At 41.8% G+C, this 17,518-nt stretch overlaps 1 protein-coding gene across 5 annotated transcripts in view; it reads right to left on the reverse strand.

Moving 5' to 3' along the window:
- The window catches only part of LOC147025071 (cyclin-dependent kinase 4 inhibitor B-like), a 95,615-nt gene that overhangs the window by 15,713 nt on the left and 62,384 nt on the right, over window positions 1-17,518 (reverse strand). For 2 of the 5 annotated variants that reach the window (XM_085885677.1, XM_085885674.1), the window contains 2 exons: window positions 9,469-9,724; window positions 1,987-2,089 (listed from right to left, as the gene is read on the reverse strand). In XM_085885677.1, the coding sequence (XP_085741803.1) occupies window positions 1,995-2,089; window positions 9,469-9,724 (351 nt within the window). In that variant the 3' untranslated portion in view covers window positions 1,987-1,994. Of the gene's footprint in view, window positions 1-1,986; window positions 2,090-9,468; window positions 9,725-17,364 lie in introns of all 5 variants that reach the window. The other 3 variants (XM_085885678.1, XM_085885675.1, XM_085885679.1) reach the window with 3 other exon arrangements.

Below are 17,518 nucleotides of genomic sequence, written 5' to 3' on the forward strand. Positions count from 1 at the left end.
ATATATATATATATTTTTTTTTTTTACCAGTTCTTTTGTTTCGGCTTGTCGAATTTCTATGGCGAACGTAGAAATGAAAAAAGTTATAACTCCGCGTTATAATTCGACGGCGCCCTTACGACCTGTAAAATATAGCCAAACGGCGTAGGGCCACCCTGAGGCCACCTCAGTTTCTCTGCGGCCACCGCACATTTCTGTCAATTCAGAGGGCGTACGGCCGCCATATCCTCGCCATAGAGCAAATGTGACTGAGGCCTAAAGTAAAGTATCGATCGACACACGAAAGATGCTTTCACGAGGACTTCCACCGACTAACTGAATGAACAAAGCGCGAAGATGCGGCTCGAACAGGTGGGGGAGACACGTGAACAAACATGAACGCCACGGTGTGTCTGGTTTTTTAAAATGTATTAGGTTTTTAGGGCAAAATTTTCTCCAAAAAATTGTTCGGATTCCAATTTGTTCAAACAATGGGGCGTTCGGATTCTGAGGGCACCACGGTACATTATAGTTATCGTATATTCAGTTATATATTCTGGTATATTTTTATTTCAGTAAAAAAAGAACTGGTATATAAACCCACTCGTTACTGTCCGTCTGGCCGCACATTCGCCTTCGGGCCCCGCTGGGGTCCCCCTGCGGGCACCTTGCGTCTGCCTTGAAAATTCTATGGCCACCGCAGGAACGCCCTAAGGTCACCGTGCGACATCAAATCAAAGACCGTACGGCACCCCCACGTTTTCGGTCTCCACAATTTATAAATACGCCGTGCGGCTCCCCGAAAAATAAAAACATATGTGACTGTTGCATTGTGTGACCGTGGAAATACTGCGGCCGCAGATTTTGGAGACCCCACGACCGCCGTGGCAAATGTGACTTAGGCCTAAGTCATAATAAAATATGCCACAGACATCTGAAAATTGGGCGAATTAACCCATCTGTAAGGAAGGGTTCTTTGCTAGTAGTAATAATAACAATAATAATAATAACTACAGTTGCAAGCAACTATCACAGCTTCCAAGCTGTCGCACCAAAATTGAAAAAGGGGGGGGGGGTAATGATAACGTTGATATAACCTCACCTGTAGCATCCGTCCATACTCTTTTGCAGAGCATTGGTGCTGCCAAAGCAGCTTCTTAGCAAGGGTTATAATGGGTAGTTTGCCATTGCCTTCCGAGCATTCTTTGTCCATGTATTAATACTTTTAAATGCCAAGCATCAAGCAAGGAAGCAGCGCGTACCATTTTTAAATTTAAATGAAGTCTTTGGTACGAATGACTCGTCCAGGGTTTGAACCACCAACCTTCCAAACTCAGAGCAGACAATCTAACAATCATGTCACCCAGCCTGGTTGAACTTTGATAAAGGGACCTTCAAATTTAGCATTTTTTAAACTGGCAAAACTACAAACCTGTAAAAATTTGTTATTCTTCCACCTCAATAACTATGGAAGCCATATTAATTTCTAAGGAAGGATTGCTCCCTGCTCACTCAGTCTGAGTGTCTGGCCCAACAACTCTGAGCGAGAACAGCTTTGGAGGCCAAACTGTTCCTCCTGTTCAGTGTTCCAAACTATGAGATTGACCTTTTTGTGATTCACATTCACACCGTCTCCCTCCCCCGACCCAGAAATCCGTGCCAAAAAAAGGACGGAGAAAGTTTACTCTTTCGAGAGAGTTTTTGGCCTAAACCGGCTTCACGTCCATCTGATGGACGGCACACACACATATTGATGTCTCTCCCTGCATGTACACACCGGGATCAAAGGCAAGTGTGCGTATACCTCTTAGCTATAATTCTTCCAGCTCTCCCAAATGAATAAGCCTACAATATGATTTCAGATCAAATCACCTTTTTATCCAAAGTACGTACATCAAGCAATTGTAATTAAGATTGATGCTCGTTCATTCTTCGAACAGGGCTGCAGTGAGCCACATTCGTGACGACTTTGTGTGACAGATACAGTGCACTCACTCACACACTCACCCACTCACTTATATCCTACGCAAGCTCAGGACCACGTAGGTAATCCACCAGCTCCATCCATTTATTTCACTCTTCTCCACCTCTGCCTCGGCTTCTGACCGTCCTATTGATGAAAATGGGGGAAAAAAAATTTCTCCATTCTTTTGCATAATATGACTCAAACTCGCCATCTTTTTAAACAACTTGAAGCAAATACACATCTTCAAATTGCAATTCGTCACCAAGCGTCATGATCCTGCAAAGTGACGGTCAAACACACAAGGAAACCACAAGAGAAGGTCTGTCACAAATCTTAGAATGATGTGCATGCTAATTATATAATCCCATTTTGGGGGTTGATCCCTCCCCCTTCCCCCCAACCTTCATTCTCTGGGTATTTGGACTCGTCCGATGCAGACAATGGAAACGCTGTACGAGGGCATGTGTGTGTGTGTGTACGTGCACTGGGCAGGCGCCATGTTGGACGTGCATTTAAAGATTCCATCACAATTCAATCTGTTTGTACATCTATCGCTGTGACTGTTATCGGGTCATTGGGCCCAACATTTCAGTGTTTTATCTACATTCTCATTAACTTAACCTGCATCAATTAACTTATGTTCTCTGCATTAACTCCACTTGATATAACTTGACATTCATACCAGATTTATCCGCATCGGAATTGATCTCTCAGCACAAGTTTAACGCCAGGGTACCGACACAGAGTGTGGATCCAAAACAGGGTGGGAGAGGGTCGAATGTTCCAACGAAAGATCCCTCCCCATCCCATCCCATCCCATCCCATCCCATCCCATCCCATCCCCCTACTACCCAATCGCATGGAGCCAGCGTTGGTCGTTTCAAAATGAACGATGACTCACCACTGAATCATTCAAGGTTTAGTGACAATTACACTCCCTACACGATCTGTGTCGTCTCTATTATATATACAATCGGGGTAACAACATCAGCATATCGGATTAAACATGCTTGTGGATACATTTGCAACCTACGTCGGTATGAAAGCTCTGTTTATAGATGAACAATGGTGTTTAAGATTCAACAAAGAGAGTTCAGAGGTGGTGTCGTTTAATCATTTATTAATTTAAATCATCAACACATTACGTCATGGTTCACGACTACACTGACAGTAGTTGGGAAGATATATGTTGAAAAGTGAAGGTGCTTGCACCGGCTGGTAGATTTGCATAGCAGGCAAGGATCAAGTCCGACGTTTCGGACGCGATGCCTGAATAGTCCCGGATGAAGACCACCGGGTGGTCAATACGTACGGTAGTGGGACAAGGTGGTGCCTTGTGTTTTGAATAATATGTCATTGTACTACTTTGCAATGAAATAGACTTAAATTCAGTGGAAGAGGAACAAGATCTAAGGTGAGGTTATTTGCTCACCTGTGTCAATATAATACAAGGTAAAGAGATTTCGTGGAAATGGCATATTTTCATGATTTTGAATGCTTTGATGATGAGCAAACGGATGCCCTGTTATGTAAACCCTTCCCACATACACCATCATTTGTGCACACAAACTGTCTCTTCTAAAATTCCCCATCTGCACCTGCACGCACAATGCCCCGTTCATTAAAACAAAAACGTTCCAACAGCTTAATGGTTAGGGTGGTGGGCTTGGGATCTGAAGATCCTGAGTTCAAATCCCGCTCAACTGTTGAATTATTACCAGGTGGGGTAGATTCTGCCTGTCATCCTTCCGAGGTCGGCAAAATGAGTGCGAGCTTGATGGTATCGTGTCGGAGTGGCGACCCGTCCAGGATTGTATCTAATAGCCAAGGAGACTGCTTCGGCAGCACCAACGCTCTGCGCAGAGTGTGGTCCCAATGGACGGATGGATCTGAAGACTGAGCTGACAGGGTGGTGCAGAGGTAGGGAACTCACCTTCGAGCTGTCTAGTCGAGGTTTGATTCCCGACCAAACTAGAATGTCAACCTAATGCAGGTAGGGCATCAATGGGTGTAATGTCCTTGGGAGGGATGAAGACCAAGGTGTCCTACATGCTATCCTTCGCTGATGGGGGTCACAATACAATTGTGCGTTTTGATAAGAGAGAGGCACAATGGGATTGTGACCATAACCCGAGCCTACAGCACTCTGCCACAGTGTTTGACCTTCCCAGCCTTGGTTCTCAATTACGGAAATGTTTAACACCTGTCGTCGGTGAACCGACACTGAAACCAGTCTGGTTGTGGATGGGTGTAAAGTTTGGCATATTCCAAGGTGCGACACTCCAAGAGGGCAGCAGTTTTAGTCGGATTCGACTACACAGGGTATGAAAAACATCAGTGATTCGACAGGTCAGTGGCGAGCACGCAAGGTGGTGAGACATCTTACTGTCCTTCAATATCCCATCCAAGTACCAACCACGGTTGACTCTGCCTCGACTCTGAGTCTGATGGGTCCAAGTTAATAATGACCCTCGTCGGAGGGTATTGCATTTGAGTCGTTTGTTATTTTGTCCGTCTGTCCGCACATCCTGTAATGTGCTCACCTGAACCACAAATGCCACCTGGTGGTAGCCAGTATTGCAAGTTATCTGTTTTTCAACCGAGTACGTCAATTGTGAGTTCAATATTAGCATCGGCCTACCTTCGGTGGGCAATGTAAAGTGCTGATATTTCCATGAAGTGATACTTTCTTCCACTCCACTGTGCACTTGGAGAAAAAAAAAACAAAATTGGGACACACCGTCATCATATTTGGCCTTGCTGGATAACACTGTCGAGTGTTTGTGATGTGAAATGCAAAAAAAAAAGTTAAATGTACACGTAGCGATCATTTTTTTCTGGGACACAATGTACACCATTAACTTATTTTTGGGACATACTATAACCATATTTTGCCTTGCTGAACCACACTGTTAAGGCTTTATGATAACACACAACTGGATGGTTCTGCCTGCGTAACACCAGGATGATAGTTCATAGTTGGGTCTGGATTCGAACCCAGGCGAGACAGTTCAGAGGTGAGTGCGCACACCTCTAATTGTCGGCTGTTCCACGGAACAAGCTTCCATCGTGTAGTTCCATTGTGGATTGCTTTCGGGAATCGAGTTATGACATACGCAAGGGGATGGGACGGTCAAAATGAGAAAAATAAAACATGGAAACCAAAGTGACAAAATGATGACAGACGAGAGACAGAAGCTAGAATAGGGGAGGGAAGAAGTGGGGACTGAAAGTAAAGAATGTTGCCAGTTGATAACTACAAGAGGAATAAAGGAGCACGTATGAATTATAAGGTGTGGGGGAAAGGGGTCAAAATATCTGCCCAAATTACGTACACAATAAATAGCTGGCCCAATTCATCCATCACTATCCGTCACCCTACCAGGATGACAGTTTATAGGTGGGTCGAGATTCAAACCCAGGTGAGACAGCTATGAGGAGCATACATCCATATGTTTTACTATGGATAATGAACGTAGTTTAAAGGCAGTTTCTCTGGTTTGTTTTTGGCACACTGTGTTTGTATGGATGTCGTCATTCCCTGCAGTGATTCAGCGTGACTCACCTCCGGAAGCCTTCCCTGCTGTTGACTCTAAAATCAGAGATATTTTGTTGTAGCGGTTTTATAACCACGTGTCTGAAAAATGTCCGGTTAAGAGCAAAGCTAATCAGATAGTGAAGGAAGCACTTTACATGGATAGACATTATCCTCCATATTATATTTGGGTCGTTCAAAGAGTTCTCGGAATGAGATATTCCCACTAGTGCAAGAAAGGCTAATCGTGTGTGTGTGTGTGTGTGTGTGTGTGTGTGTGTGTGTGTGTGTGTGTGTGTGTGTGTGTGTGTGTGTGTGTGTGTGTGTGTGTGTGTGTGTGTGTGTGCACATACATTATAAATGTTGCTTTTAATGTCTCTTTACACTTATTATACCATGTCTTTGGACTGTTGTGAGGACATCTCATTCGTCCTCCAGTCCGTTTTATCCAAATCTTTATCTAGTAATGGTAAACACTGTTTAGCCAAGTTAGTTTTCATCGTAGAATGTGCAAAATTGCACTCATTACCTCCGCCACCGAAGGTGAAGGAGGTTATGTTTTCACCACTCCCTGTTTGTTTGTCTGTGTACAGAATATCTCAAAAAGTTGTGGACGGATCGGGATGAAATTTTGTGGACAGGTTCAGTGTTTGTGACAAGGACGAATTGATTCCATTATGGTGAAGATCCGGATCTAGATCTGGATATGAGAATTATTTAATATCCAAAGTGATTCTTCACCATTGAGAGATAGGACCAAAAACGATATAGTACTGTATATCATGATATTTCAAAAATGTATTGTAAAGAAAATGTTCTCGTGCATCAGGCATTACGTGGCGGAGGTATGCGCTCCACCGAGTGCCCTTCTAGTTTATTTATTAACAAGTCAGACAGGTATAATCACAGGTTTAAGACTGATAGTGATACATTTGCCTTTTCATTTACAAACTTTAAAAAAAAAAATTTCCTTTCGGCTTTCATTCATCAGTCGTTCATGGAGAAGCTTAATTGTACACAAATCACAGGTTGGACAAAAACGTTGGGTGACATCAGTGTACTTTAATAAACTTGGTATTGGCTCAACGGTAAAGGTATAAGATATTAGGGTATTGAGTTTGAGCCACAATCACTCCATTAAATAACACCAGGTGGGTTGACTCAGCCTATCATCCTTCTGAGGTCGCAAAATGAGTGCCAGCTCACTGTGGTAGCAGGAGCACTGCATCAGTGACACAACGACACTCCTGGCAATGATGCAACCAGCAGCCACTGGCTGCATACAAAATAATAATAAAAGTATACTTGAATACGAATCATGATGGCTTCAGTAGACAAAATGGACGAACACATGTGGCATAAGGGATTTGAACCTGGGGCTCCTGGCAGTAATCAAATCGGAATGCTAAACAGACTATAATTCAGTTTGGTTTGTTTTTCAGTTGGAGGTTTTATAAACTTGCTGAAAAAATAAATTAAACGCTCGACGGACGAAGAATCGTAAGCGTGAGTGAAGTACGTGGAAATGGCATTGTGTTTCGAAGCAAGCAAAAGAAGCACCAGAGAGACAGTTTACAGCTGGGTTGAGATTCAAACCCAGACCAAGGTGAGTGCATATACCACTTAGTTGTCCTACCAGCCCTCCGAGCTGGATAACTCAGATTAGAGAAAGCGTATCGATATAACGAATACTGTATATATAACGTTTTTCAATTCGGTAATTTACGAATTTCAGCGATTTTTTTTTTTTTTTTCCCAACGAGTCATTCGATATATTTAATATGTCATAAGAAAAAAATCCAAAATGATTAGCTCGATTGAATCCTCATCTCAACACATGTTGGCACACGTGATGTGAGTAACCCAGCTGGCTTCAAATCCCACCGATACCATATGTACGCATGTCCCTCATCTATAAATGTCCATATAATTCATGTTAAAGCGCACTGGCATTTAATAGTGCCCTTTGTCCCTCTGTGATTTACGTACAAGCTCCTCCATGAGTCGTCAGATCAACGTAAGTGAAAATAAACAACGTTGCAACGTGAAGAGCAATTTTGTCGATCTGTCAGCGTTTAACGCAATAAAATAAAGTCAAGTTGTTGTCCACGTTATATGGAAAACCGTACAATCCATGACAATTTGTAGAGTTACAAATGCCGCAACTATCGTCGGACATAAAAAAAAAAATTGCCCAAAATGATAGTTTTTACTTTTACATTTAAAGCTTGGGATGCAATTCACAAGAAGATTGCTCATTGCTTTATTTCGGATCTACGGAATACTTATGAAGGCACACGCATGTTAGGATGGTACGATTCAGCACAATTCACTTCCTGTGAATGAACAATAGGTGTAAGAACATTCAGGTCTTTGAAACGAAAACTTCTTCGAACACGTGATGGAACTGCATTGAACACAAAACTGCATCTCACGCTCAGGTGAGAGTTTCTCAACAGGTACACATTTTATGAAAGAGCTTTTAAAACGAAAATTTTGAAAAAACTTTTGGTTTTAGGTTTTCGGTTTTAAAATGAAGTCACGTAGGTAATGAACAATGAACTTTGTGTGTTAATTCTTTAAGAAGTCTAATTCGAAAAGTCTCGGCCGTTGGTCCCACCCATAATGGAAACAATTGAGCGGGGCGGGGATTACGCTACCACAATGCCATCAAAGTAAGAAAATTCAGCGGGCTCCTCCAATGCTTGATCTGGCAGGGAGCCTAGGCCCTCGAGGTATGCACACTTTCCTCTGAGCTATTTGGCCTAGGTTTGAATCCCGACCCAGCTATAAACTGTCATCCTGGAATATCACAGGCAAGGCGAGGCATAAATGTGTGGGCCGTTCCTCGGATGGATGTTCAGCTGGGCAACGAACATGGAGGACACTTGGCCCATCATGCCTGTGCTTTATCCACACCACATTAATTAAATATATCAGTTTATTCATCAGCTATAATACTCTTCCATAAGGCTAGCTCCAATAAGGAAAAATAAATAAATAAATAAACTCAATTTGTACCATTTGCTTAGTTTCACTTGGGGATGCAGGGATAGACTTGGAAAGGGGTGGTCAGAAGTCAGAAGAACAGTGGAAGGCACAGGAACATCACCAGGCGGGTTTTTAATTTTTTGGCCCGAAGATGGTTGTTGGGTGAGGAATGAACAAACACAAACAGCACATTCATCTTTTGACGAAACTCTCTTACGGAAAACACAATCACTGTTCAGGTATACAATCACCCATCCACACCAAAGCTCCCACGGTGTTCTTTGCGTAGATTAGGCAAGTTATCGCGGACACCCTGAATAAATTCCAAATTCCTGTACCCTCAGTCGAGTATCCTACGTCGGAGTGGCGACCCGTCCAGTATTATCAACCTTGCCAAAAAACAGAAAAAAAAAACTCGCTTTGACAGAACCGACGCTCTGTATGGAGCATAGCGCGCTATGCTGCAGTGAAAGCAATAGCAGACCACCCGGTGTAATCCTCACCATGAGACCAGTCCGGCACCACCAAACCCATGTGTGGGCATCTCGGTGAAGAGCGGCACACACGGACTACCATTAATGGACAGCTGGTTCAAGTATTTCATGAAATATCAATATCTCATAAAACAGTTGTACTTAAGTATTTTTTTTTCAACAAAGTTCTCCGACTGCCATACTATCGTCACGTGGTACATGGCCTCACACGGCGGCGTTTTGACAGGGGGGTGGTGGGAGGGAGACTGGGAGGCACAAAACACACTGGAAAATCATTCACACCATCGATTGAAAGGTGATCGTAACTAGAAGTGATTGTAAATTTGCATTTATTTAGACAAACACAATGTACTAATTCAGTAAAACTTTAGTTTCAAGAACACAGAATATTAAAAAAAAAAGTTTATATATGCACATGAACATAATATAGAGATTACATGATTGGGTTAGGGATGTCGTTATATTACATACTATTAATGATCACATGAGATGTGAACACGAACCCGATTCAAACTCGGCAATGACTTGCAGAGCTTCCCATTGATCAGCAGCGTTCGCCAGGTCGGCAGGAGTGCGACCTAGGTTATCCGTAGTGTCGAGCTGTGCTCCTGCCTGTGCCAGAAGCCTCAGGGTATCGGCGAATCCTTCCCTGGCAGCGTCGTGTGCTGGTGTTAGGCCGCAGGAGGGGTCTCGCACGTTCGGCTGAGCACCAGCCTCGAGCAAGAGGCGGGCTACTTCAGTGGAACCCAATTGCATCACCTGCAAACAGGTCGTTATGGAAGAGACTGCTCAACTCCACAATAGGTAAGTGCTGCCATTTAAATGTTAACCTTGTGGAGATGCATTTGAAGATTCAATTTGGAAACATGATTTTGTGAAGATCACACGTCAATTTACACAGTATATGGCACATGTGTTTCAAGTAAGGGTGTGGACACATGATGGAAATGTGAAAGAATGAATGGGGGCAGGAGGGATCCCAGCCCCCCTCCAACTCCAAGATAACTGCAAATGAGAACCCCACTCACCCCCCTCTGCCCCTCATTCTCTCGAGCTATATATACAGAATAGTCTTTTAAAACTAGAGGTTCATTGCAAAATTAAACTGGTGGGTTAATCAGTCATAAGTGTATGGGACTTGCAAGCATTGAATGGGGCTTTCCAGGTGAATGACTGGCATCACATTTTCTCCAGTAAAAATGATAGTCTTATACATATAGCGTCACTTTGCTCACCAGAACATCAGCTTCTTGATTTCCATATGCACAGGTAACAGGTAGAAGTTTCATGGACTTAAATATGGTGAATATTGAGACTGGTGCAAAAACTCCACTTATTCGATTGCAACAACAAACACCGAGTTTTCCCTGTAGTGCTATTGTTACGGCTGTGGAAATTCGCATTACACCATGAAGAGCCCGTAGGTGAGATATCTCTAAGTACATGTGTAGTTAGCCCCAAACCCATTGTTTAGAGGGAATTTATGTGATTCATTCGGGCTGCGACGCTTTGAGATAGCCGTTTTTCTGTTCTATCTTTATTTTGGACCAACCACGTTACAACCACCAACCACAACGCCGCTTCACAACAACCACAACCACACCTGCCTCTCAACAACCACGCCATCCTCACCACTCCGCCAGCAACTGTCAACATCTCCACGAACACAAAAGGTGAACAACAACAACTCCCACCCAGATTTCTCTGGTAAACAAGAATGACGGTTGGAAACTCAACTCCCACCCCGATTTCTCTGGTGGAATGTTCCCCCCCCCCCGCGTGCCGCAAAGGGAGGGGTGGGGTGCCGGGGAAATAAAAGGGCGCACGGAGGCGCCGCTTGAAGAAGTCAGGTCAGAGGAAATCAGGTCAGAGGAGGTCAGGTCAGGGCGGTCGGTGAGAGTGTCAGTGTCAGTCGGCGGTTCATGGTCTTCTGCCCGTCTGGGTCTTGGAGAAGCGGTCCATAGAGCGACCCGCTCGTTGGAGCTTGCAGTCGGTGGAGAGTCCGGACGTCGCGGAGGGGACGCGGACTGGAGGTGCTGCTCTGCCAGCTGTCGCGCGTGGACCTGCGCGTTCGTACAAGGAGCGCCGGAGAGAGCTCGCCCACCATCGCACCGCAAAGGTGCAGGTAACCTGCAACGGTCTCGTGGGACTCGTTCGGTCTGCCAAGTCCCACGCCATAAAGGCCCACGGGCCCCGTCTGCCCCCTTGTCTTTGAGGGTGGCCTTTTCTTTTGTTTTTGTATGGATCTTGTGGCGCCGTGTCTTGTAAAGTTGAACTGTATAAGTGTTGCCGTGTGTACGCGTTAGTCGGTTGTATTACAATTGCTTTTTGTGCATTATTGTTTTAATTGCTATATGTGTGCTCTCCGTGTGTCATGTAAATAAAGTGCTTGCATGTTGAACTGTTCCCGTTTCGCTTTGTCTTTTCTCCATTGACTCTCCATCCTGCTTCACGTAAAGGGTTCGTAGCGGGTGCAAGATCCCGGTAATTAATCTGAACCGTCGAGGTCGACGATAACACCGCTCGGTTATCCCAATAGTACGGAACGGGCCACCCAAGCGGCTCGTGTCCGGAGTCGACCTGCGGTGAGGTACGATCGCCCGGTTTACCATCCGCGCGGGTACTTAGGTAGGTCGAGTTTAGCGAACAACCCTATCCTACGCTGGTGGCCGATTGGCACGATTGTGGTGAGGTCGAAAGGCCCACCCATGACTGGCTCCGGGCGATAGTTCCCGGAGGGTCACGACTGAATTGTCCGTCCCGTGGGCGACGTGCCGCGATTCGAGTCACGTGGCCGTTCGCACGCCGGCGGGCGCGAATTTGCAACACTATTTACACCGCATAAGCAAACACATCACAGACATCCTGTATAAATTGTAATAATTTATCTTAAGTAAGGCTGTTCTAAATAATAATTATCATTGTTCTTAATAACATAAACATGTGTATCAATGAACATATACAAAATGAATGCAGCGTGTCCGTTGCTTCATTTCAGACTGCCCTGTGGAAGGAAGATGTTGATGGAGTTACAGCAAAGATGGAGTGTTTAAAGTTTTGCCTCAATTGGACAGGCAGTTGCAGAGAAAAACATATTTGAAGTGAAAATCTACAGACGTGGACAGACACACATAGAGAAACACAAATTATACATGTTGCTATATACATACATGTTGATATGTTCATGTGATCATACACATTATACATAATGTTATACACATGTTATACATGTCATATTGCACGAGTTATATACACACATTATGCGTAACATTGCACATGTTATATACATGCATGTTATGCATGACACGTTGAGCATAACGTAACATTCATGTTGCATAAATACATGTTACACATTGCACATATACACACATAAATACATGTTATATACACGTTATGAGTGACATATTGCACGTGTAATATACACACGTTATGAGTGACATGTTGCACATGTTATACACACGTTATGAGTGACATATTGTACATGTTATACACACGTTATGAGAGACACATTGCACGTGTTATGAGTGACATATTGCACATGTTATACACACGTTATGAGTGACATATTGCACGTGTTATACACACGTTATGAGTGACATATTCCACGTGTTATACACACGTTATGAGTGACATATTGCACGTGTTATATACACACGTTATGAGTGACATATTGTACATGTTATACACACGTTATGAGAGACACATTGCACGTGTTATATACACACGTTATGAGTGACATATTCCACGTGTTATATACACACGTTATGAGTGACATATTGCACGTTATACACACGTTATGAGTGACATATTGCACGTGTTATATACACACGTTATGAGTGACATATTGCACATGTTATATACACACGTTATGAGTGACATATTGTACATGTTATACACACGTTATGAGTGACATATTGTACATGTTATACACACGTTATGAGAGACACATTGCACGTGTTATATACACACGTTATGAGTGACATATTCCACGTGTTATATACACACATTATGAGTGACATATTGCACGTTATACACACGTTATGAGTGACATATTGCACGTGTTGTATACACACGTTATGAGTGACATATTGCACATGTTATATACACACGTTATGAGTGACATATTGCACGTGTTATATACACACGTTATGAGTGACATATTCCACGTGTTATATACACACATTATGAGTGACATATTGCACGTTATACACACGTTATGAGTGACATATTGCACGTGTTATATACACACGTTATGAGTGACATATTGCACATGTTATATACACACGTTATGAGTGACATATTGCACGTGTTATATACACACGTTATGAGTGACACATTGCACGTGTTATATACACACGTTATGAGTGACATATTGCACGTGTTATACGCACGTTATGAGTGACATATTGCAAATGTTATACACACGTTATGAGTGACATATTGCACATGTTATACCCACGTTATGAGTGACATATTCCACGTGTTATATACACACGTTATGAGTGACATATTGCACGTGTTATACCCACGTTATGAGTGACATATTGCACGTGTTATATACACACGTTATGAGTGACACATTGCACGTGTTATATACACACGTTATGAGTGACATATTGCACATGTTATACACACGTTATGAGTGACATATTGCACGTGTTATATACACACGTTATGAGTAACATATTGTACATGTTATACACACGTTATGAGTGACATATTGCACATGTTATACACACGTTACGAGGGACATATTGCACGTTATACACACGTTATGAGTGACATATTGCACGTGTTATATACACACGTTATGAGTGACATATTGCACATGTTATATACACACGTTATGAGTGACATATTGCACGTGTTATATACACACGTTATGAGTGACACATTGCACGTGTTATATACACACGTTATGAGTGACATATTGCACGTGTTATACGCACGTTATGAGTGACATATTGCAAATGTTATACACACGTTATGAGTGACATATTGCACATGTTATACCCACGTTATGAGTGACATATTCCACGTGTTATATACACACGTTATGAGTGACATATTGCACGTGTTATACCCACGTTATGAGTGACATATTGCACGTGTTATATACACACGTTATGAGTGACACATTGCACGTGTTATATACACACGTTATGAGTGACATATTGCACATGTTATACACACGTTATGAGTGACATATTGCACGTGTTATATACACACGTTATGAGTAACATATTGTACATGTTATACACACGTTATGAGTGACATATTGCACATGTTATACACACGTTACGAGGGACATATTGCACGAGTTATATACACACGTTATGAGTGACACATTGCACGTGTTATATACACACGTTATGAGTGACATATTGCACGTGTTATATACACACGTTATGAGTGACATATTGCACATGTTATACACACGTTATGAGTGACATATTGCACGTGTTATATACACACGTTATGAGTGACATATTGTACATGTTATACACACGTTATGAGAGACACATTGCACGTGTTATATATACACACGTTATGAGTGACATATTCCACGTGTTATATACACACGTTATGAGTGACATATTGCACGTTATACACACGTTATGAGTGACATATTGCACGTGTTATACGCACGTTATGAGTGACATATTGCAAATGTTATACACACGTTATGAGTGACATATTCTACGTGTTATATACCCACGTTATGAGTGACACATTGCACGAGTTATACACCCACGTGATGAGTGACACATTGCACGAGTTATACACACGATATGAGTGATATGTTGTACATGTTATACACACGTTATGAGTGCATATTGCACATGTTATACACACGTTATGAGTGACATATTGCACATGTTATACACACGTTATGAGTGACATATTGCACGTGTTATACACACGATATGAGTGACATGTTGTACATGTTATACACACGATATGAGTGACATATTGCACATGTTATACACACGTTATGAGTGACATATTGCACATGTTATACACACGTTATGAGTGACATATTGCACGTGTTATACGCACGTTATGAGTGACATATTGCAAATGTTATACACACGTTATGAGTGACATATTGCACATGTTATACCCACGTTATGAGTGACATATTGCACATGTTATACACACGTTATGAGTGACATATTGCACGTTATACCCACGTTATGAGTGACATATTGCACATGTTATACACACGTTATGAGTGACATATTGCACGTTATACCCACGTTATGAGTGACATATTGCACATGTTATACACACGTTTTGAGTGACATAATGCACATGTTATACACATGTTATGAGTGACATATTGCACATGTTATACACATGTTATGAGTGACATATTGCACATGTTATACACAGATTATGAGTGACATATTGCACATGTTATACCCACGTTATGAGTGACATGTTGCACGTGTTATACACAGATTATGAGTGACGTATTGCACATGTTATACCCACGTGATGAGTGACATATTGCACATGTTATACCCACGTTATGAGTGACATTGCACATGTTATACCCATGTTATGAGTGACATATTGCATATGTTATACCCACGTTATGAGTGACATGTTGCACATGTTATACCCACGTTATGAGTGACATATTGCACATGTTATACCCACGTTATGAGTGACATACTGCACGTTTTACACATGTAATGAGTGACATGTTGCTCGTGTTATATACACAAGTTATGAGTGACATTGCACATGTTAAACACATAAGTTATGTGTGACATAAACATATTACATACATACGTTACGCATAACATATTGCACATTATATACACACCTTATGCCTGACATTATACAAATTACATACACACGTTATGCGTAACATATTGCACGTTATATACACGATATGAGTGACATGTTGCACATGTTATACACACGTTATGAGTGACATATTGCACATGTTATACACACGTTACGAGGGACATATTGCACGAGTTATACAAACGATATGAGTGAAATGTTGCACATGTTATACACATGTTATGAGTGACATATTGCACATGTTATACACACGTTACGAGGGACATATTGCACGAGTTATACAAACGATATGAGTGACATGTTGCACATGTTATACAACGTTATGAGTGACATGTTGCACATGTTATACACACGATATGAGTGACATATTGCACATGTTATACAAACGATATGAGTGACATATTGCACGTTATACACACGATATGAGTGACATATTGCACATGTTATACACACGATATGAGTGACATATTGCACATGTTATACACACGTTATGAGTGACATTGCACATGTTATACACACGTTACGAGGGACATATTGCACAAGTTATACAAATGATATGAGTGACATGTTGCACATGTTATACCCACGTTATGAGTGACATGTTGCACATGTTATACACACGTTATGAATGACATATTGCACATGTTATACCCACGTTATGAGTGACATATTGCACATGTTATACACGTTACGAGTGACATATTGCACATGTTATACACACGTTATGAGTGACATATTGCATATGTTATGCGTGACATATTGCACATGTTATACACATTATGAGTGACATATTGCACATGTTATACACATGTTATGAGTGACATATTGCATATGTTATGCGTGACATATTGCACATGTTATACCCACATTATGAGTGACATATTGCACACGTTATACCCACGTTATGAGTGACATATTGCACATGTTATACACACGTTATGAGTGACATATTGCACATGTTATACACACATTGAGTGACATATTGCACATGTTATACCCACGTTATGAGTGACATGTTGCACATGTTATAGACACATTATGAGTGACATATTGAACATGTTATACCCACGTTATGAGTGACATGTTGCACATGTTATGCACACGTTATGAGTGACATATTGCACATGTTATACCCACGTTATGGGTGACATATTGCACATGTTATACCCACGTTATGGGTGACATATTGCACATGTTATACCCACGTTATGAGTGACATATTGAACATGTTATACCCACGTTATGAGTGACATGTTGCACATATTATACCCACGTTATGAGTGACATTGCACATGTTAAACACATAAGTTATGTGACATATACATATTACATACATACGTTACGCATAACATATTGCACATTATATACACACCTTATGCCTGACATTATTCAAATTACATACACACGTTATGCGTAACATATTGCACGTTATATACATACATGCTATGTGAGACACACGTTATACATGATATTGTACATTATATACACGTTATGAGTGACATATTGCACGTTATAAACATGTATTATACGTGACATATTATATACACACACACTGATATGTGATAATACATACATTATACCTGAGATATTGTATGTAACCCACACACTGATACTTTGAGACCTGGTAGGTTTCCGTTCCATCTCCACAAACCAACCCACGTGTAGAGGTAGCAGCCAGCAACAGCAACTTTCATGCACACATGTCTGTGCACACACACCACCCTCCAAAGGGTT

This window comes from Eptatretus burgeri, chromosome 6 (assembly GCF_056783735.1).
Source record: "Eptatretus burgeri isolate ZD-2024b chromosome 6, Ebu_testis_v1, whole genome shotgun sequence".
Classification (NCBI taxonomy): Eukaryota; Metazoa; Chordata; class Myxini; order Myxiniformes; family Myxinidae; genus Eptatretus; species Eptatretus burgeri.